The 23539-nt window shown below is 42.5% G+C and overlaps 2 protein-coding genes and 1 long non-coding RNA gene across 5 annotated transcripts in view; 2 read left to right on the top strand and 1 right to left on the bottom strand.

Annotated features, from left to right (window-relative positions):
* The window catches only part of rasa1a (RAS p21 protein activator (GTPase activating protein) 1a), a 30272-nt gene extending 26405 nt beyond the window's left edge, over positions 1–3867 (top strand). The window contains exons 24-26 of one of the 3 annotated variants that reach the window (XM_050050486.1): positions 215–349; positions 436–515; positions 2309–3867. In XM_050050486.1, coding sequence (XP_049906443.1) covers positions 215–349; positions 436–515; positions 2309–2357 — 264 coding nt within the window. In that variant the 3' untranslated portion in view covers positions 2358–3867. Of the gene's footprint in view, positions 1–214; positions 350–435; positions 1447–2308 lie in introns of those variants that run through there. The other 2 variants (XM_050050484.1, XM_050050485.1) reach the window with 2 other exon arrangements.
* ccnh (cyclin H) lies at positions 1114–7662 on the bottom strand. Its single transcript, XM_050050487.1, has 10 exons — positions 7460–7662; positions 7210–7334; positions 7007–7129; positions 6844–6917; positions 5439–5652; positions 5141–5304; positions 4180–4250; positions 3958–4063; positions 1892–1955; positions 1114–1805 (listed from the first exon to the last, which is right to left on the bottom strand). Exons 2-10 carry the CDS (start codon positions 7324–7326, stop codon positions 1779–1781), a joined length of 960 nt encoding a protein of 319 aa, XP_049906444.1. The 5' UTR covers positions 7327–7334; positions 7460–7662; the 3' UTR covers positions 1114–1778.
* Positions 7663–10094: 2432 nt separating this feature from the next.
* Positions 10095–23539, top strand: part of LOC126393989 (uncharacterized) — a 37487-nt gene continuing 24042 nt past the window's right edge. The window contains exon 1 of the long non-coding RNA XR_007570324.1: positions 10095–10218. This is a non-coding gene — a long non-coding RNA (uncharacterized LOC126393989). The remainder of the gene's footprint in view (positions 10219–23539) is intronic.

Below are 23539 nucleotides of genomic sequence, written 5' to 3'. Positions count from 1 at the left end.
TCAGAACGGAAGTACAGAGAGTTGTTGCATAGAGATGATACACCATCTCATCTAGTAAGTAGTTGCCTGTTTCAACTCATCTCGTCACGAATCTTTGGTCTGAACCGGGCTTTTGCCTTTTTATCAACTCATCAGAAGTCTCTTATTCCTCCTTGCTGACCCTGACTTCTGACAAAACTTCACAAACTTAGAAAATTGCCCACTGTGTTTGTAGAATGTCCCTGACCTCCCTGAAGCCACAGAGCACTTAAAGACGGACCTGTCCCGGGACCTGGCTGCGCTGCACGAGGTCTGTGCCACACACTCAGACGAGCTCCGGACGCTGAGCAACGAAAGGGGAGCACAGCAGGTCAGAGACTGATGATATGCACAGAGGATGATTTATGCCTGTTCCTGTTTCAGAAGACGAATCTAACTCCTGTTTCCTCTCCGCAGCATGTGTTGAAAAAGCTGCTGGCCATCACAGAGCTCCTCCAGCAGAAGCAGGCTCAGTACGCCATGTCCAACAGCAACAGGTAGTACTGCACTCCTCTCCTCCCATCCTCCCATCCTCCCGTCAAGTCTCCTCCACCGCCGGAGCGCAGCGCAGAGGAGACCTAGCATGCTCTACCCTCATCACCATGGCAACCCCTCCATCATGTCCTCCAATAGTCCCCTCCCATCCCCACCCACCTGCCATCTTGTCCCGTTCACCACAAGAGAGCTATGCAACAACAGCAGCTGAGTACAACAAACCAACGCAGTACTTAAACGTAAATTAAAAACAAACAAACTTGCACCACTGACTGACAGCTGTATGCACAGGAAACATATTTTTCTCCCTCATAAACTGTGTTCACAATTCTGACTCGGGTACATTTCATTACCTTCATCATGAGGGCCAAATATTAAGATTTCAATGGTTTCTTTGTACCCGCTTTGTGTTTTGACAGCACAGGTTGCCAAAGTGTATCCCCCCTCTCTCTTCCTGCTCAATGAGAAAACTGACATGAAGAAGCTAGTTCTCTCAGACCCCCTTTTCTTGTAACTGGATTATGAGCGATAATGCTTTTTATACTGTAATTGACTGATTTATTTTAAGGTTGTGACAATATCCGCAAAGTGCTGAAACTAGCATTTCTGTCTATTTGTTCTTTTTTTTTCCTTTCTTTGTTTTCTAGATTGGAACAAAGTCTTTCAGAAAAGTATGGTTATTTTATATTAAGAATAAATTCTCTTGCTGGAATCATGAGTATATAAGTGAGATGAGCTGAATTTTTTTTTTCCTCCTCAGATTGTATCAGCTATTTTTTGATTATTTGGTTAAGTCTTTTTTTGAAACTTCTCAATGCCAGACAAGACACATAATCAGAGAAAACCAAGTAAAAATGAAAAGTGTTTACAGCAGTAAATTTTTTGAATAGTACAGACTGTATCAGACATGCATGCACTTATTAAACAGTTTTTGTAAAGTAGATTACGGAGTCATTCATTGTCCCCTGACAGAGGTGGAGAAACATGCGCACAGTATCATGTGGCTTGGTTATGTGGAACTTTCTGCAGGAACTTAAAACACAAAATGTAGAAAAATATCTTTATTGTTACCGCAGAACAAAGTTGTTCCTACAGTGTCTTGTAGGAAAGTAAATACAACATGTACCAATATGCAAACTGTCTATGACATGTCCATTGTGTTCTCTAGGAACGGTTGGTCATCCAACCTTGACAGTTCAATATTGGGAATAACTCATAATAACTGTAAACTTTGTTTGAATCCAAAACTGTTTTGGAGTAAAAGGTCACATCAGGTCTTCATCGGTCCATTCCTGCAATTAAAAAAGTCAATTTCAGAGGGATTTTAAAAGAAATAAGTAGTTTAATTAAGTTTCTGTATTGCAAAATATTCACCCACCTCTTCTGCCAAACGTGGTTCTTTTGATACATGTCCGTCTTCTTCATATCCTCTCTTTCGTTTGCTGAAATGCAAAAGTATTTTGTGAGTAATCTTACTTCCAGCAGATCAGAACTTTACTTTGCAAGCCGTAATTGTTGGTGAACTCTGTTCCTTACATTCAACGTCTGTGACCAACCCCGTCAAATCCATTTTCAACATTCATTTAGGTGAATAATGTGGCATCTAGTTTCCACTACGCCCTCATGATCACCATTAGTAGCTGTAGTTTCCCCATGTCTCTTCATTCTCAGTCGTTACGTAACTTCATTTAGACTAGAATATATACATACACACTGATGAGCATTAATATACACAGACGTTCAAGTGATTCTCCCAACACGTGCCTTTCACAAACATGTCCACTTTATCTTACAGGACAGAGTGCACCATCATGTCACTGGCTGCTGCCATCCAGGTAATGTGAGTTTTACAGATCCCCGCCCCGAAAATCAAAGTGCGGTAGTCAGACCGCACAGCCAGCCAGCCAAAGCGAGGCCTCATCCCGTGAGGTGTCCGACCGAAGACTTAAGTCAGTTTGTATTTATAAGCATGTGGCCTAGATTCCTGGCAGTTCAAACGCAATATGGCCGTTCTCCATGGGAAACCACTTGCTGCATATCTGAATACTGAATCCTTCCAAAGCCCTTTCCCAAAATGCTTCAGACACAGACAGGGTGTTGAACTGAAATTTGACAAGACGCCTTGTCGCTTACGACCTTGACGAACTGATTTCTATGAAGATGGACCTGAGATACAGTCAGCTGCAGAAATGTCTGAACTTCTTTGATCCTGGTATGCCTGCCACTCCCTCAGTTTGACTGGTTGGTGATTGACAGAAACCAGACAAACGTGGCGTCCTGATCAGCCACTCCTATCCTTGGACAGAACTTTGCGAGGATTCGAGGGGGGGGGGGGGCAATCCAAAGCATTGAAGTAGCGTTTTCTGCCGTCATCAGGGAAATTTAAACACAGCACCTCTCTCCAAGATGACACAAGCCTTAACTCCCTTTCTACACACCATCCGCCCGCCCACGTCACCTGATCTTACAACAAGCTCTTCCTTCAAACCATGAACGACTTCCACCGTCTTTGTGTATAAACCACGCAGCACTGGAACCACTTGTTACATTTTTATATGCTGCTTTGTTTGTGATATTATAAACTTAGGCTTGTATAGAAGTAAAAGGTGTTTGTGTGTGACCTAGCTGAACAGAGGTGAGAGATAGTCTAAGAGTTTGTAGGAGATATCTGTAACCTGTCCTGTGCATGTGTTAACCCTGAATGGATCCTGCTATTAGTGTGTGGGCCTACATATATGCTGCTCTAACAAACATCACCTGAACTCCCTCGAAGCCTTCTGGGGTGTGAACAAAAGCTTTCATGCATTTGCAGTATCTCTTGCTCAGTACACCTCTGTCTGCACCGACTGTTTTCGTATAGATTCATCCTGAGAAGTCATGCCACGCACAGATTTATCAACTTCAAAGTCATAAAGGGTCGGCCCGCCGTGCCTCCTGATGACTCCAGCAGCTGCAGAGTCTGAATCTGTGCCTGTCATAGCTCAAGAGTTTACCAAACTGTTTACTGTAGTTGCACTTAAAGATACCACGGACCTCACCGACCTCACCAAGTGTTAACAGACCGCTGGCGACAGTTAAGTGATAACGAATGAGCCCAAAAGTCTCCTCATCAGCGATACCAAGAGGATCAGCTGTGCTACATGGTATGGATGATGTAGGTAGGAATGTGGCGTGCTGTTGTACTTCCTTTCTGTATTTCATACAGCTGATGATGTGTTCCTTTTTATTTTTCTACCTGATACTGAACCTTGAACCTTTTGCATCTTAGATACGACAACCTGGCTAAAATAAAACTGTTACTACATATGAAAACAGAAAGATTGAATTGCTTACTTGGGTGTGGGTGATTACAAAAGCATACAAATACCAGCACCAATGCACTACACTACAGTACATTTTGTATTTGAACCAAATTAACAGGAACAGATGTCTTCATCTCCTTACTTGCTTGAACTGGCAAATTCAGCATGAATCCTCTCCAGTTTCTTTTTGCAAGCATTCACCTCCTCTGGTTTGGGAAGTTCATATTTCTTTAGAAGAGTTTTCATGCCTGAAGAACACAGGAAACATTTACTTTAATCTCAGATAAGACTTTAGTACAGTAAAGCTCAAAGCAGCTCACTATCACCATCTTGTGGCGTCAAATTGAAGGTGCAGCTTACTCACGTCTCATTGAGTCGTACATCTTTGACAGAGTCTCCTTGTCCTCTTTGAGTCGTAAACATTCAGTCAGGTAGCTAAACAACAAACAAAGAGGATTATTTTCCATTTTCACATTAAATTAAATACTTTTCTTAAGTGAAATTTCCATTTTAAGGAATACTGTACCTCTCAAATGACATTTGTGCATTAGTGTCTCACCCCATGTTACACTGAATTCATGAAGAAAAGTTTTTTCCAAGCCTCCAAGGAATGAAGAATCCAAAAAGCCTAACCTAAGGTTTTAGCAAAAATGCATGTGTTTGGGAAGAACTGAGCCAACGACTGGATAAATAAGACTTGGATTTTACTGCAGGAGTTGTGTTAAAATTTGTTGATGGATGTTTTGATATAGTTTTGCTGTTGTTAAATGTGACTTCATCAAGAATTTTCTCATTTTTTTAAAAAGATTCTTTGTTCACTGGACGCACACAAGATTTTTATGTTTGTTTGTTTTTTTTAAAGATAATTTTTTGGCTTGTTTGCCTTTAATGACAGGACAGTTTGAAGCGTCAAAGTGAGAGACAGAGGGGACGATATGCACTAATTGGGTTGTGAGCTGGAATCAAACCCATGGTCGCTTTGGCAAGGACACAACCTTTGTATGTGAGGTGCCCACCCTACCTACTGAGCTATGGGCGCCCTCAGGAAAAAATTTAATTCACAAATTCAGCGAAACATGGGCTGAGTTAATTACTTACACATGGTCATTTGGGGGTTGAAGTGCTCCTTTAAGGTTTTTGTTATTACTCTGGTAGAACATTTTCCTTTAATTACTATACAAACAAATGAGCTAATGATGGAAAAAGCTGATTATTTATGGAAATTTATTGCAGTTTATCAGTACAAAATGACTTTAAAATCTACTTTTCAAACTTAAAACTTCACACTGTTCCTTGTTTTAATCTGAGCACACCTAATGACCCACCTCTCCATGCTGAGACCGGCTCTGGAGGCGCTGTTCAGAATCGCTGTTAGAGCGATCTGAGAGGGGGGAAACAGCAGTCCCGCATCTGTCATGGCTGCCTGTGTCAGAAAGTCATCAGCACTCTTCCTTAGCGACTCTGGGTTCTCCAGCGTAGGATACCTTGTCTGATTGATTAAATGTATAAAACAGGAAATTCACTGACAGGACACATAATCTGAACTGGTGAGTGAGGTGCGACAGTGCTGTGACAGTTTTTGAGTACAAGAGTAACATTCAGAGCTCTCAGGCATCCACGTACCTTCAGATCAATGAGCAGACCCTCCATGGGTCTGTAGGGGTTGTGCACCACCAGGTGAAAGTTGAGTTGTTGGATCAGCAGCAGCTCGTACTCCAGGATCTGCTCTAGAACCCTTTCCTGCCCTTCGGGGGTCTCCTGCAGGAGGTTTCCCACAAACTGGGTGCTGGACACGTTGAACTCATCCACTTTACAGGACAGGTATGTACATGTCAGCCTGAAACAGGAGGGGGAAATTGGAACAGTTGGATTTTTAAGGATATGAGGCAAACTTAATCCTTCCTAAACAACAATGTTCTGTAAACAGTTCCTAAACGTTTAATTAAAACATTTTATTAAGAGTGGTGTCAGTTTGCACATAGCATAAGTAAATATATACAAATAAAGAAATTATTGGTAAGTGTATGAATGCAATGTGGAGAAAATTAGTGCATTTACAAAGAAAAAAAAAACAGAAAAAAGAAAAAGGTAAAGCACCCAATCCACCGAGCCTAGACACCAACACAAAATCTAAGGATCCTACATTAAATTCACCTCCTCATTTCTAATAGAACTGATCCTCTCCACCTCAAGAGTACTGACGACAATGATGTGAGGTTGTTAAATGTCTCTGAAATATTAATAGTAGTTTGTGGTTCAGGCTCAATTCTTGAATCAAGCATGTCTGAAAATGTACGGAAAAATGTTGCACCAGTATGTCTGAATCTCAGGACACATTATATAACAGTGTATTAGAGTGGCTTTGTTAGATTGATACTTGTCGCACAGAGAAGAAACAGAGGGGAATCATTCATTTATCTTAGATTTGGAAATATGTAACCTATGTACAAGTGTCCACCTTTTCATTATGCAGAGCTGTAGATACCAAGCGGGGGGTATGGTGGGAGCTTGACAATGGATCTAAGTATGGAGTCAGTTATGGTCTCATGAGATGATGAACTTCCGAGCATCATCATAAAAAATTAAAGGCAATCCCAGCATTTACACAACTGGGGGTACATTCATGTTTTAATTCAGTAATTACATCTACTGTTAGCCTCCAATTATTACCTACAGCTGAGACTATTTGGTCATTCAAGTAATTTCCCCTCAAACATATTATACTATCGGGGCGTTGGTGGCTTAGTGGTAGAGCAAGCGCCCCATGTACAAGGCTGTTGCCGCAGCGGCCCGGGTTCAAATCCAGCCTGTGGCCCTTTGCTGCATGTCTCTCCCTCTCTCTCTCTCCTCCCTTCACACTTCACTATCCTGTCAATTAAAGGCAAAAATGCCCTAAAAATATCTTTAAAAAAACCAACATATTATACTATCTCATAATGCACACCACAATATTTGTATTTCCAGATTATATTTCCCATTAAAAACTGTCTATCATTGCTCATCTCGCACCGTGATCAGCTCTACTCACATGATAATCCTGGGGTGGTACTCCATGACAGAGTTGTTGAGGTAAAATCTTCTGAAGTACATGATGGCTGTGCCCTGCACGGGAGAGACACACGTGGGTCAGACATCTACATACAGTAAGGTCATGTTGTTCCCACACAGGTGAAAAGAAGACACAAACATACCACGACAGACTTCGGCATCACAGGCTTGAAAGCATTGCAGAAGTCCAGCATCCTCCTCTCATAGTGTCGGAATATAACATCTTCCTCATGACGCTCAAGGAACTTGGACTCACTCACCCCGGGCTGGTTCAGACAGAGGGACAGGAGCAGGTGAAGTAAACTGTCACACGGTAGAGTACGAGGTGTTTTTATGTGCTACTTACTTTCCCACTTTCTAGTATCTTGTTACGGAATTTCTGGTTGGCTTTGTATCTCATCTGCTCCACCTCGTCTTCACTTTTAAATGTCCAGTATTTCCCCTGTGAGCTGTTGTGGAACATGGCTGCGTCTGGAAGAAAACAGGGACAACACTGTCAAATGAAGGGCGAAGAAACAAGAACAGAACAGTGACAGAAGAAGAGCTAGCTTGCCGCCCATGATGTCAAAGGGTTATGCTAGCATCAATTAGCTTACTTTATCTGTGCCTAAATGTTCGCAAGTCCATTCAAAACCGGAAACCGGTGACGACGACAATGGTTTGGTGAAGCAGTCGGTGGCTGTGTACTAAACAGCCTCTTTATTTCCTCGCGAAACTTGAAAATCACTGTATAAAAATACAAACAACAAAGATACAACACCATGAAGTGCGTCGCCAGTCTTTGGCGTCAAGGCTGTCCTGTTTTGATGACGCGCGGCGATACTACCGTATTTCACGATACAGTGCGCAAAAGAAATGTATTCATCATACAGGCCTCTCTCACTCACTCACTCACTCAGTCACTCACTCACACACACACACACACACACACACACACACACACACACACATTAAAAAAACTTTTAACAATCACGTTTTCTTTTCTTTATGGCTTACAGGGTTATCTTATTAAATTAATGCTGTGGTGCATTTTGATCACTTGAGATATGGTCTAATCATACGAATTTCAGTATATGACATGGGATTGCACTCATTTAAAAAAATAAGTAAATTATTTGGCTCCAAGGCTGTTTTAGCATATTAGGTAGCCTACTATAGGCCTAGGTTCCACACTTAAAAGTAGTATAGTATACAAAAATAACTTAGTTAGTTAGTTAGTTAGTTAGTTAGTTAGTTAGTTAGTTAGTTTATTGACACAATATACAAAAACAAAAAAAAATCATATATAAGATAAACCCACTAGTAAAAACATTATAAAGTAATACACCTAACAACACAGAATCCCCTCATTCAGTAGAGGCTGGTGCTCAAGTACCGCAACACATGCATGTAACATGAGATTCTTTTATCAGTGTTTACGAAGAGTGAGTTCAGTTCAGAGGAGTCATGTCACGTCCATATTTCTTACCACCTCTGTAGAGGAGTCCAGTCTCAAAAGGTGGCCCACAGGTAAAGAAAAGTTAGAAACATAAAATGAAATAGATACCCAGGGGTGTCGTAGTGGGAGGAAAGTGGGACTGATTACCCGGGGCCCCAACGGGAGGTTGGCTCTCAAAAAGCCTCGAACGAAGTTTGGTTTTGTTCCCATTTTCTTAATTTCTACGTATTTAGTGGAATAACTAAATTAATATTGGCTGAATAAATCAGTTGAAAGACTGAACTTTGTAGTTCGCCTCACATTAGGATTCGTCTAGTGGTAGTGTCTAAGGTAACCTCCGAAATGCCATAATGCCAAAAACTGCAGTTCATCGAATGACCACTTGAGGCTGGCTCCACAACAAAGTAAATCCCCATAGATCCCCATATTAAAATGCCCAACTTTACAGCAGAACTTAACATGTTTACAGCCTGGTACAAAAAAAATATATTTGGTCTCTATTGCTTATTTCAACATTCATGACAACTGAAGGGAGGCCTTAAATTAAGACTTAGAGTTACGCATATTTAAGGAAAGGGCGGGGCTGCTTGATTGACAGGCTGTCTGAAACTTTGCTATCATTCGCTGCAGTCTCCAAGTCAGATCGATCCCTCGCTTCTCCACAGCTCCAGCCTCTCGTCCAAATATGGTCACTTTTGGCTCCAAAAACTAGATGCTGACTGCCATCATGCCGAACTCGAGGCTTCAAAACAGCAGTCCATAAACCAATGGATGACATCACGGTAGCCACGCCCATTATTTATATAGTCTGTGGCAGTGGTTCCCAACTGGTCCAACCATGGGGTCCAGATTTCTCCTTAGTCATTGTTGCAAGGTCCAGGAGGTCAAACATATTCAGTACTTGCATTTGGCCATGTCATCAAGCTTGTGTGCCATCTCTGTCAGGAAGCTGTCCGTTAGTCACTCATTCTACAGCAGGAAATGCCACTTCAAAATAAAAGGTCTGTGCTGGAAATTCACTGTAATCTAAAGTACTTGTTTTTTTTGTTGTTTTTTTACAAACGACACATTTGTGAGTCCCCTGCAGTCCATTCAGAATGAACCCATGACCAGCTTTTGGACCACGACCCATCACTTTGGAACCGCTGGTTTTCTGTGTCTGACTGCAGCTAAAGTGAGTGAGTGACTGCTGCTGGAGCACAAACAAATACTGTTGTGTCTTTCCTTAAGCAAGGGACATTGGGTTCCAAAAAAGTAAATAAATAAAATAATATAAAATAATAAATAAAAATAAATAAATAAATAAAAAGGTGCTTGAGAGATCTGGATCAAGAGAGGAAGGGTGGGGGGCCACACAGACTGCATTTGCATAGGGCCCAGTATTTGGTGTTACGCCCCTGTAGATTAATAAATAAACAATAATAAAAAGCTAATACATTAATAAATAGCCTAAATAGATGGCAATTTGGTCATCCACAAATATAGGCCTACACTGTGTGGTGTGTTACACTAACTGTCCATATATTTCAGGATTTCCTCCACATCTGATTTACACTGTTCCCTCCACTTCCTGCGATTTCCCGCCCTCACCCACCTGGATGAAACTCCAGAATAACTGAGCCGCTCCACAACCATGTTGGTCAAATTCCTGGATTTGGATCATTTTAGATGGAAGAGCATAACCGAAATTGAATCACACAGTATGTTTAGACGGAGCCACTCAACCCCCACCAGTGTTTCCGTATACCGTCATTTGCATAAACATGAGTAATTTATGAATAATAAATGCCCGTGCATTCAGCGGGAGCCGTTAATTTGCATATCACCACAGCTACAGTTTTATTTCCTTAGTGCGGTGTTATCATGAAGCCCTTCAAGCCTGCATAAACCAGAATCAAAGAAATAATGCTTTAACAGGTACGTGCTGAGGACTGTTTTATTATCTTAATCTCTTTCTCTACAGGCGGAAAAGATTTTAACTTTAATGCCCGAGCTGTGTGTGTGATAGGCTTGTAAAACGCTATACGTCGAGTGTGCGCCGGCTCACATCTACAGTATCCATCGCTCGGTCTTGCCCTGTAAATTGCATAAACATGAAGTGCCGATGCATTATTGATGAGACCATTGCAACGTTTACTGTAGCCTATGTGCGCCCGTGTGTGCGCGCACTGATAGGGCGTATTATGCTTGCGTGCGTGTGTGCGTGAGTGACTGTGCATGTACGTCTGGGTTGTCAGTATAACTAAACACCTTTCCTTCTGCTATTGCGCATAAATCCGCAGTGTGGTGTAGATGACTTATTTTTGTCTTTTTATCCTGTGTTAGAGTTTCCCTGAAACATATGTATTTTTTTTACGCTGCTGCTGAATTTTCTGTTTATATTTTTGGCAGTAATGAGGCTCAGTGAATGCAGCATGCAGTCTATTTATTTACAGAAGGAATACTTGGATGCTATTGACACAGAGGAAGCAAGTAAAACTGTGTGTGTGTGTGTGTGTGAGAGGTGGTTTGGAAGACAGGGAGACAGAATGTCAGGTCAGGCGTGTGTGTGTCTGTGTGACTAAAGGTTGTGCCTATATAATGTGACAGGCAGTGTTTTATGGGAAATCAGACTTGAGTGATTTTGTGGCATCACCAGATCAGCTGAATGATCTTCGAGCCTCCCTGATCAAGTTAGTCTCATCCACCCTGAGTCAAGTCTGCGCTCCCTGTCTGTTATTTCTCAGCCCCGTTTGAAAACCTCTCCAGAAATTCCTGCAATTTACGGACACGGAGTCAGGGTTGATGCTGTGTGAAGCATCACCTTGGCTTTACACAGCTTTGTAAACTATTCATGATGATGATAATGTTGAAGAGGAGGAGGAGGAGGAGGAGAAGAATCTAGAGGAGGAAGGAGGAGGAGGATAATCCCCACCCTGTGGCTCACCTCCCCACCGTCTCATCTCTGAAGTTACTTTCTTGTATGAAAGGAAATAATTTGGAAATAACCTTGACAACGATGCAAATGATTTCTCTGACCAATGAGCTCGCTTAATCTCTTCCCCCCCCCCCCTCTCTGATATTCCTCTTTTTTTTTTTTGCCATAGCGTTCAATCCATTTCGGCTTCACACACCAACAAATACAATTAAAATCCTGATTCAAACTCCCTATATGTGCATATTAATTATTCTGCCCTCCATCCAGCACAACCCCCCCCCCCCTCAATTGTGCTGCGGTTGCCGTGGCAACCAGGGGTGGCAGTGCTGATGTCAGAGACTCCTCCAAGGACACTCATGCAGGCGCTGGGTCAGGTGATATGCACTGCTGCTGGGCATCGGCTAACACCCAAGAACAAAATGGCCGCCGTCCCCCCTTCTACTTTTTGCCGCATGGGAGAGTCTGTCTTTGAGCCTTAAACAAAAGAGGAAGTGCACCTGTGCTCGCCTAATACCTTTTTGTTTTGATGATATGTGTGATATGGATGATGTGGGATCTCCTCAGCGTGATTGGTGTGACTGAAACGCATCACAGAGCTGAGCTGTCTAAGCCCCCTCAGAGATCAGCTGCCTGTCTGAAGAATTTAGAAATCTGCCCGGCTATTTAAGTGCATTCACATCTGTGTGTGCCTTTGTGTTCGAATGTGTCTGTACATTGGTTTCCTCAGGTTGGCATTAAGCAGCCAAGGTTTTTTTTTTTTTCCTCCCCTCCCCCCTCCAGACACTCAAAGCTCCCCCACCATCTCTCTCTCCCTCTCTGTCTCTAATTGAGCTTTGTGTCTACCTCCATCTCCATTCAAATCCAGAGTCATTTGCATACTGCCGCCGCACGCCGGACAGCTCCCCAGCTGTACAGTACAGAACTAAATGAGGAACACAGACCCACTTTACGTGACGTGAATACTAAGCAGCGAGGAGAGTCATTTCCCTGTTTCCTGAAAATACAGCTACCTGAGAGATGAGGGGTAGAGAGGAAGGAGGACGCTTGTATCAAATCAGTGCATTCAGAGCGAGACAGGCATTACCAGCCTGAAAGGAGATGCTGATGTAGAGGAACAGTTTATTATTTCTAAATAAAAAAAAACCCCAGAAGGTATCAATAATTTGACGTAGAAGTAGCCAGATATATTGTGATGTATATAAAGAAAGTTGGTGATAAAAGCCAGGTGTACATGCGTGGTCAGACATCAGTGCTTTTGTGCTTCAATTTGAACGTGATCTCAGATTTTTTTTCATATTCAGCAGGGAAATACAGGATTTACCCAGCTTTTTCTCTACCTGTCTGACATGATAATTGCTCCCATTTCGCTCAAATATTGCCAGGTTTAATTTGGACCCCGCTGCCCCTTGGCTTTTCTCTGGCTTCAGTCCTGCGGAGGCCTGATCCCGCAGCTCTCTCTCGCTCTTCACCGCAGAGACTTCCGCAGCATTGAGGAATTTTAGGGGACATTTTGCTTGAGTGCGCCGAGACACGTAATGATGTTGTATTTTTGATGCACTCCAACCACACTTAACAGAACGTGTTAAGCACACCCTTAATGGGAACCTTAAAACCCCAAGGCCAATTTTCATTTCTAGCATATTGGTGGGGATTTGTGACATTTCAACTCATTTCAGGATTCAATCAAAGCCATAGCTCCAGGGAGAGCAAAAATGGCACGCTCTTTATGGCAAATCCAACTGTCCTTGGTTTGCTATATGCGTACAACTTCTCCCTCCACAGTAAGACCAGTGAGAATCGAGTGAAATTTAATGATCCATTTAACTTTACCTTGAAGACAAATGCAAACAGTGCAGAAGTGTTTCAGATTCTTTTTTTGTACCTCAGTGAGTTTAGATGGAAATGTTTTTATTTAGAAAACAAAGTAACTCGTGCTCATTTGCAAATGGTCGCCGGGAATTTAAATCACTGTGGGGAGTGACAAACACACATGGCGCTCCATCATCCTGAGCACCTTTAGCTTTGAGTGAAATGCAGAGAAGGGCAGATAGAGTGATGTTAAAGCGCAGCCATTCTGGTGAAAATCCAATCCCTCACAGTCCCGAGCTCCAACAAGTCCTCCAAATGACCCTTTATATCAACGTGCAATGTCCTCACCTTTCCAAATAGCCGGGCCATTTGGGTGGAATGGGTGCATGTGTAGTGTGCTGGTGGAGTAATGTATGGCACTGTCCCTTGGCACTGTTCTCTTTTCCTAACTGAAGAGCTGCGGTGTGTTTGTGTATCCGAGCATGGACGTGTCCTGCTATCTGGGCTGTATATTGTGTTGTGCAGTTGTGAGGCAGATTTTTTTTTTTCCATTTTAATATTTTTTATTTATTTCTATCACATTTATATACTTCCTATCAGAGCTGCAAAGGTAGAAGTTTCCAACTGAAAGCAATCCCTTATATCACAATGAATTAAATGTTGCATTTAAAATAGATGCATTTACAAATATTTATCAATTACATTAGAAATGAGATCCCCTCCTAAAAAATTACCACCTCCAGCCTGCTAATTACATTTTTAAATGGGTGTGTACATCACTAAAGCAAAGCTGTATATCAAGTGTGTGTGTGAGGCAGGAAGAGATTCGTACATTGGTGTGAATTTGCGCGCAGCGGGGGGTTTTGCATCTTAATCTAATTAAGAACTAGATGCCTGAATACAGATGAAGAATTATGAGCTTGAATATTGGGGGAGGGGAACCGTGTTTGATCAAGTCAGGTTGCCCAGCAACCCGAAGCATTTATTTCAGACAAAAAAAAAAAAAAAAAAGCTCTCTAAGATTTAATAATCAGGTTGTCTGCATTAAAATGCAAAGGAGGCTGTCAGGCTCCACCTGAAGGACAGCAAAAATTAGGCAGGGTAATTTCTCGACTTACAGGTGAATTGCTGACCTTCTGCGGTGAGTGCCTGTCAAAATCAGCACTCAAACGCGGCAAATCAGCCAAAATAAGCTTTTAAATGTAGCTTGTAAAAACCACAAGTGAATAAAACCGAAGCGGCATGTGCATGCAGCGTATTTTTCTCATTTAGAATTTTGTTAATTGAGCAAGCTCAAGTGAGCCTAAACGCCGTCATTATGAATTAAACACGATGTTCATTTTCAATTTTCTCCTCAGACAGGTTTGCAGTTTTCATGCCTCGTTTATTTCGGGGAATGAAACCAAATATAATGACAGACAGATATAATAACAGACAAAGGAAAAATGCCAAAATATGTCTCTCTTGTGTTGCTTATACAAAAAATAACACCAATTGTGGCACAATAATAATAATAATAATACACAAATACATATTTTAAAAGAATAATGTTTTTATTCATATTTTCCTCTAGCTATAATCACAGAGCATTTATATATATATATGGAAAAAAAAAACATTTTCCACAAATATTAACCACTACAAGGTATATTTTCTGACGCCCTTCATTGCCTCTCTAATTGACAGTGTGAAAGCTGGGTGCTGGCTGTTGAAGTGCTCCTACTATAATCACTGGCACCCTCCTCTCCTTTGTTTTCCTAATTGCCGCCATCCCTTTTGTCGGAGAGCATTCTTATAAGTGCATCAATCCCTGCTGCAGAGCACTGAAGGCTTCCTGTGGACTTCCTGTGGACTTCAACAAAAAGCCCTGTCAGGTGGATCAGCCATTAGTCACCGGTCTACATTGTCTCTGACAAATCTGACGTTTAAAGTACACGCATAATTCCAAAGCACCCTCTGTGCTCCACAAATTGCACGCATTTTATCCTGGAAATGTCATAAACGTCAGGTTGAACTATTTGCAGGAAGAATGTTGATACAAAATGTTGATTTGAGCCTTTGCTCAGTTAAATTTTGCCTCATCAAATGTATGGCAGTGGAAAATATATAAATAAATACATTTAATTGTCGACAATAGATCCTATTATTATCATACTGGTATGGCTGGATTTTTTTTTTCTCTTAAGGTCACATAATTGTAACTGTAAATTCATATTCACCCCATTTTTTGTGTGCTTTTTTATGTCAAGACACTACTGCTAAACTAAAACTAATAATAATAATAATAATAATAATAAAAATAATAATAATGGATCAAATTCTCACACAGCATTTGAAACACTCCATTTTTTTTCCCGTCTGTTCGTCTTTATCTGAATTAAAGCATTATGTATTTTTTTCCAACTTGTGTAATCTGTAATAGATTTTGCTACAATGCCCTGATTAAATAATGCCCTCTTGTGGTCTTTGTGTGAGGAATATTAAGCGGAAGCAAATATATAATTAATATAATGATGACAATACAAATACATTTCAACATGTTTTTGGTTTTTTTCCCCTTTACTTAATCTTCAAATATACTCCTGTGCTTACATCACATTTTTAATCATGTTAACACACTCATTTCCTCTTTAAATGATGTTTCTTGAGAGTCTTGAGACGTTCATTTAGGAGAAACACACACACACACACACACACACACACAGCCTCACACACTTGTCTGGGTGATGGGAGTTACTCGCTCTTTTCACTAGATGGGGTAAGAGCATCATTTAAAAGGCCTTGAAACCAAGCAAACGTCGCCCCACTGCACCTTTGCAAACAGCATTTTCTTGATAAAACCATTATAATTCCTTTTAGATTTTTCTAGAAACCCAGGGTGCTTGGTGAGGTCTGAAGTTACGTCACCTTAAAGCAAGTTGTGCATGTGTTAAATCTCTGGAGGAGATGCTACTTTTGTTTTGCGGCTTGGATTTGCGTGTGTGCGTGGCTGAGGTGTAAGCAATACTTACCTGAATACAAAGAAAAATATTCAGGTAACATAACAAGCCTGTGTACAGTGTGTGTGTGTGTGTGCAGGTGTGTGTGTTGCACTATGTGGAGCCTCCACTGCAGTTTGACAGGCCTTCTGTGGGTGTTTGTACGTAACTACTGTTTGTATTAGCCAAAATAATTCTCTGAGAAACACATTTCCCCGCAGTACAATATTTTCAAATCTATTTTAGATTTCATTTCATTCTCTCCCGCATATATTCCGACTCTCAAAATTGCGTTCCTCTTCGATTCATAAAAGTTTTTCCTCTCTGTCCTCCTCTTTTCCCAGCACCCCACCTCCTGCTTCATACATTCATTTCAGAGTAGCATATCATTAGCTCATGGTTGTGTTATGGCCCGCTGTTGTTCGTCTTGTCCCAGCTCCTCAGTGCGTCTGAATTGGCATGGGAAAGAGAAAGGGAGAGCTTAACGGCCAGAACTGTGAGGCTCTGTGGAGATGACAAGTAGCTCCTTGATTAACCCATAGGCTGGTTGAGCGGACACACTGTGTTCTTTATTCATTTCCCTTGTCCTTTTCTTTCAGAAAGAGACCCAATAGGGCCCAGCAGGTGAATGTAAAGAAACGCGAGAGGACTCCCCTCCGATCAACCTTTTCAGACCCAGACAATGGGCCGGCCCACCTCTTGTACAGCTGCATTAAAACCCTGATTAAAGTTCTTCCTGTTAGCGATTGATTGAGGATGCAGAGCTAAAACCAACAAAAACCTGCACTGCTGAGGCCTGATAATGACTGGGCCCCACCTACAAAGCACAGGCTTCAAATGATTAGTGGGGTTTTGTTTTCTTAGTAGGTGTGTGAGTGTGTGTTTGTGATGGAGAGTGTGTGTGTTAGAGAGAGAGAGAGGTGAGGGAGGAGAGGTTGTCTTACCATACCAGGAGGTCTTCAGACAGATAGCTCTAATTAATCAACGGGCTCGGTGGAAAAAAAAACTTTTTTTTTTTTTTTTTTTGTGTGTGTGCATGTGTGTGTGTGTCTTTCTTTCAAAGCAATGACAGCATGTATGAGTGTCTTTATCTGTGCAAGTGCATACCTGTGTGTTATGTGTCAGTAGGCTCTACCTAAAATAAAATAAATCCATATATAAATATAGATACATAAATCAAATATATCAATCAATTATTGGTTAAATTAGATTAATTTTCCCACTTTTATTATATACATATAAACTGTATACTCTGATAATAATAAAGAAAAAATAGGGGGGAAAAAGACGAGAATGAATCAGGGCAAAACTGACATGTTTTTGTGAATTAAAATACACATTATTGTTTGAAGTGCTTGGTATGTTCTTGTAGTCCTTTAATCATCAGTAGCATTACGGGTAGTAAAAGATATGCTCGCGGGTCTGTTAAAACTTTCACATGCTTATCATCATCATGTTTTGAAGTGTGGATTTTTAAACACTCTTGTCATTGTTATGTAAACAGCCTTTTTTGCATGTTAATCCTTTTATGGGAGAACGTTGGGGAGACGCATGACGACATGGGAAATGATTTGTAGAGAAGACGCTGAGAAGACTTTAACAATATGCATGTGTGTGTGTCTGAGTGTGTGTTTGTGTGAGTCAAGAGAGAGAGAGAGACAGAGAGAGGGCGAGAGAAAGAGGTTCTTCAAGAATCCATAAATATTGCATTTCTTTGTTTGACGGATGTGTGACACATTTTCATGTTTCCTCAACAAATTCCACTGTCATATTTTCCCTTTTGTCAGTCATCTTCCAAACAGCAGATCCTGACAATTATCCCAGAGAAACTCCTGATCAAAACCACCTTATTCTGTCTGCTGCTCAGCTCCATCACACGCACTGATTCTGCATCACTCCCCTTCCTCCTCGCGCACAATCTTTATTTGATTCCGGCTCTGTATATTGCACCACTCATCAGTTCAAATGCAAAAAAATTACATTTACAAAGTGTTTGTGTCATCTATATTTCACACAGTTTGTAATGTCTATTTGTTGATGCACGACGCAGTTATTACAGTGTTGCCGCAGAGTGATTGTCGTGAGGCTTCGCTCTGTGTGCTGTAACGAAGCAGCTAATTCACAGTTTCAACAGAGGAGGGCATTGTGTGTTTGCCTTAATGTGGGCTGCTCTTAATGACGGACTTCAGCGGAATAATGGCAATAATGGCTCGGAAAGGCTTATTAAAAAAAATGTTGACTGGGTTTTTCCCTTTCACGAATAGTCAGTCAGGTGTGAATTTGATTTGCAGATGTTTTCCCTGTATTTAAGAGTCAAATAGCAGGAAATGATTTATTTATTGTTTAATATTTAAGGCAAATTTTCCGTGTAATTTGTTTAAAAAATTACACAAGTTAAGCTGCGGAATTTCCTACAAGAAAATTAGAAATTCACACACTTGAAAGTACAAGTAAAACATTTTATTCAGTCAATCCTGGAGTGTTTGAATAGAAGCAGAGTGGAAAATAGAGACAGGCAGGTAGAGGAAGGCACTGAGGAGGCCCTCAGGCTACAGTGAGGGTCTTGGGCAGATTGGCTCTGGGGCTCCACAACGATCCTCACATCCCACACATTTATCAGAATAGGGTTAGCGTACCACACTGTGCCTACACTTACACTGTGCTCTCACGCAAACACACACACACACACGTTTAGCCCCAGACGTCCGCCTACACCCACTGTAAGCCTTATAGCCTTTTTAACTTCTCCTCTGTGCACCTCTTCCTCCCACTCTACTGTTATTAGCCTCAGACAATCAGACTACCTGACTCCACCTCGCGGCATATACATGAGTCAGAACGACCTGCAGTCTCAGTTATTTTCAAGAGCATAATTGTTCCATGTGTATGGCGTGCAATTGCCACTGCAGAATCAAAGAAATGATGCAGTGGAAAAGACGTTAGAGAGGTGGGCTATTAGTGAAATGTCTAAGACAGTGAAATCATTAGAGATTCTCTTCGGGAATCCTAACAAATATCTCCAATATGGTGAAAAAGCACACAGTGCAATATGTTTGTAAATACAGTTATAGGAGTTTTGCTTTTATTCTTGCCACTTAAAGCCTCTGCAGCTCAGCCTGCTCCCTGTGATTTTCTATTTCTCATATGGTCAGGGAGTCTTATTTAGTCTTACATGATGCAAGTGTGGCCTCGGGCGCATGAAAAGAGAAAATTCAACTTTTGACAGAGAGTCTATCTCTCTTTCATTTGCACCCTTGTACATCTCTTTGCTCCGCGGAACCCTTTTGCTTATAGAAATGGACATTAACCGTACCTGGCAGGCAGCTTGTGGGATAAGAGCAGGGGTCTGTTGATAAATCCAGCTTGGTTCGTAGTCGCACTCTTAACAATGTCTACAGCAAGCCCTCGGAGTGAAAAGCTGTGAAATACTGTTTCTGTGTAGCGCTGCTGTTCTGCATTCACCCTGCTGATTTATTATAGATAGGACGCTGCCTACAACTCTGCTTTTCATGTGGATTTGTAGCGGGTCAGGAATGAATGACCACAAGAATCACAAAGTGCACATGATGAGTCACGTATGGATGGAACTGTCAATTTTGATAAAACTCATCTACACTGGCAAAAACACACTCTCTAATTCTACATTTTACCTCGTTTGTTATTTAACATAAATTCAAAAATATATAGACATTTATACATTGTTCTGATTTGTGTGTTTTCTGTGATAAAAACTGAATATCAATGAAATCAGGATGGTGGGAAAACACTTTGGTGTGTGTATTTCCATGCCCTACAATAACCACAAAGACTGGCAGTCTCGACTCAACCCCTTATCCTCAGCTCCAACCCCCAGCCTCGTCTCTGCCCCCACCAACCCACCCTCGACAAACCGCAGTCCTCCGCAGCACAAACAGCAGCACGTTGTCACACACTCGACCCTCAGTGTCAGCACTGGGTCAGGGAGGCCGACAACAGGCTGTGTGTACCATCAAACACACGTGTCAGTGTGAGGGACTGCCAGATTGTCAGTAACTCTTCTCATCCAACCCTAAAATATCTCACACCCCCCCTCTCCACCCCTCCACCCTCACACAAACACACACACTCGCAAAGACTGGCTCAATATCCTGATCCGTCTGACCCCGGTGGATGTGGATCAGTGCAGAGGCACTGACAACTCAGGCTCTGGCATGCCAACAAGTCTGGTGTCGATGAAGTGATGCTTTGAATTAAAAGTACGTTTGACGCTTAAGAGGAGCTAACCTGATTTGACTGGCTAACGTGATTTGAGTGGGCTCAGACGGAGATAGAGTGCTATGGTGTGTGGAGAGAAATGGATCTCCGCCAGCCGGATCTGCTTATTCAGTCGATAATGGAAGCAAATGCAGCCAAATGAACCCCGAGGTTCAGCACGGAGCTAATCTGAAATGTTAACAGTTGCCCTTGCATTGATGCTATTCTAGGTTTTATCACTATGGTTATCTAATAGCCTCTGCTAAATGCTCTTGAGCATTACAAGCATTTAGTGAGGTGATCATTGATAAGCTTGCTGATTTTTATTGGCATCCAGCGGGATAGATTAAAGAAATCACAAGAAACCCAAATGCAATCTTGTGTAAGTGCTTTTTTTTTTTTAATGGTTTGCATTTTTGACCCCACTGAACTTCTATGTTCATCTCTGTTTCTGTTAAGCGTTGGATATATGCACACTTAAGAATAGTTTTTTCTTTCCCATACTGTGGCTAATTTTGTTGTGAGAAACGCTTTTGATGAGAGAGGCCGGGCTTCTGGGGTGTTTTCGGAGGTGAGAGAGTGTCAGAAATGGTGAGATACAAAGTGCAGAAGCGTTGATTGGGAAGAGGTGGGTGGAGAAAAAGATTTGACTATTAGGACGCCCATCTCTATCTGTGTCTGTGAAGTGCAGGCAGCCCGTGTGTGTTTCTCTTACCAACTCTTTCTCTGTGGCATCACTGTTTGTGTTGGAAAAAGCAGGGTCTTTTGCTTTGTATGTAAAAAAGGTGAGGTGCAGTGCTTTCCCCCCCACCACCCCACTCCAACCCCCCCTCATCCTCAAAGAGCATTAATCACTGGTTCTCAAAGACACAGTCTCTCTGAGGAGCAGTCACTCAACCCAGAATGACGAGACACACATGAAAGCTAGCAAAGGGGGGTTCAAGATAAGGTATAGCGAACCATCCTGCAGGGAGAAGGGGGAGAGGATTTCCCCTCTCATTAAAGATCAACTGCTCGGCTCTCGCCTAACGAGAACTCCTTCTTGAAAGCAAACAAACAAACAAGCACTCACTTGGAAGGAACCATAAAACGGAGAAGAGGCTTTTCACAATAGACGATATTGCATATTGTCAACTCTGCACCTCCGGTAAACACTCGTCGGGCTTGTCAGTAGAAGTTGTGGATGCGCAGCTATCAGCGTGAGGTCACGGGTCACAGATGGCCTCAGGGGGGAGGAAGCGGACCAAAGCTGGGCCTTCTTGTGCTCTTCTCAGAAATGCCTTCATGATCTCCAAGCGTGAGTCCTCGCCCCTGAAGACCAGCACCCGCTGGGCCTATAATCCTGTCTAAAAGAACCAGGAAGATGGCTTCTCTGCTCCTTCTCTGGCCTTGAGGTCCTCCAACAGCTCCCAGTATATGAGGGGATTAGCAGAGCAGGCCTCGAGCATCCCTGCTGTCTCAGTATGGAGCTGACCCTGCAACCCTGTGGCCAGGTGGAGCTCCGTGATGGGTGGATACTCAGGACTGAATTAGCCTCTCTCTTCCTCTCTAAATGAGGTGTCCTGAAGGGCGCCAGGTAAGACAGGTCACGAGGGGTCGACAAACCCCTGTGGTATGACACAAAGAGAGGCAGAGGATCACCTGCCGCTTGCCGGATCAAATGAGAGCTTAAAAAGGGGGCTCCTCTCTTGTCAAATCTCTCTCCATGAATACTCAGGAAAGCCAGAGACTACTGTATAGCCTCCCCCCAGTCTTGGCCTCCTGTAGACCAGAGACCCTGTTGACTGCTAACACCCCTGTACTTCAGCCCAGGTCCCCTCGCAGTAGCCATCAAGCTCTTAATTCCTACTCTCAGCCCATCACTAAGTACTGTGTGCATAATGGACCTATAATCAACCCCTGGCCAATGGAGCCTTTTCTCTCAGCGTGTCTGCACTCATGTTGAGCTCACATGTCGAGTTGCAATGAGATGCTAATTAGACTTCATATCTACAGGGCTAATCTGTGTGTTCACATTCAGGTGCTTTTAATCCACTCCATAGCCGAGCAGCTTGCTAATTTGAAGGTAGTAGTGGTCAAGGGAAAAGGCTAAAATTATCTTATGAAAAATTTTTGATGTAGACATGTTTGAATGGAGCTGTTCAGATATAACACGAAGCAGTAATTATCTACGCGTATGTACAGTGTGTTCTGTGGCTGTAAGGTTAATGGTCAGATCCTGTTCTCTCTACCAAATAACCTCATCAAACTGCACCGCGTGACAGGGTAAGTGAGGGGTGTGGCGATCTAGGTGCCCAACACAATGCCCCTTGTCAGTCAGCCTCATTCCTGGGGGTGAAGAGGGGGCGAGGGAGGGTGCGATGGAGGCAGCCACAGGCCATTGGGTCTCTGCAATTGGCCTTAATCCGCCAGCTAATAAGTTCAGAGAGGGGCCATATGCTGCAGTGCAATGTGTGGGGAGGGGAGTGTTGCCTCATGTTACTTACACCAGGCCGGCGCTTTCTCAGGTACCGCCCTCCCACGGTCTGTTCCTTTGTATTGGGGGATCAGCCCTCTCCACGCTGTGAATGGTCCGAATTGATTAAACCCCACCGTATAATTGTCAGCAAATCCCAGCGAATCATTTCCCATCCATTTGAAAAGTACAATGTGCGTTTCTCTTTTTCTCCTCGCCTCCTTTCTTCCTCACCATCCCCACCCCTCAATGTCCTTCCCCTCCTGTTTTCTTCTCTTTTTTTAAGGTCACAGGTTTGTCCCTGCATGCCACTCTGGGTCCCCTGCATGCGAGAGAAAGCAGAGGAAGGAGGAGGATGAGGATAAGAGGAGGCAGGGGTGAGGAGGCATAGGGTATGCTTGGCTGGACAGTTGGCCATAGATGAAAGTGGGCAAAGGGGAGATGTGTTTTAATCTGTGGCCCAGGCCAGAGAGTGGGGCGCTGATCTGAGCTGGCACCTGCCTGGGCACAGCCAGGGCTGAGTCTGGTCTCAGCATCAGGTTAACACCAGGCATTCGAGGTTTGAGGGGGGCAGAGAAAGTGGAACAGGTATAGCTGTAATAAATGTTAGGTTTGTTTTTTTCATAGTGTTTATCCAGTCTGTCCTCCAAAGAACGACAAGATCAGTCATTTTGACAAATGCCCATTTCTTTACCTTTAAGTGACGTTCTTATAGAGCAACAAGTCAACATAGGAAGGGATCGGACTTTGAAGGTCTAGTGTGTAGGATTCAGGGGGATATATTGGCTGACATGGAATATGAATTCATTCTTTTTTTTTAGCGTATATTCACCTGAAAATAAGAAT

Source organism: Epinephelus moara, chromosome 8 (genome assembly GCF_006386435.1).
Source record: "Epinephelus moara isolate mb chromosome 8, YSFRI_EMoa_1.0, whole genome shotgun sequence".
Lineage (NCBI taxonomy): Eukaryota > Metazoa > Chordata > Actinopteri > Perciformes > Serranidae > Epinephelus > Epinephelus moara.
Note: the sequence above shows the minus strand (reverse complement) of the source record. Positions and strands in the feature narration are given on the sequence as shown.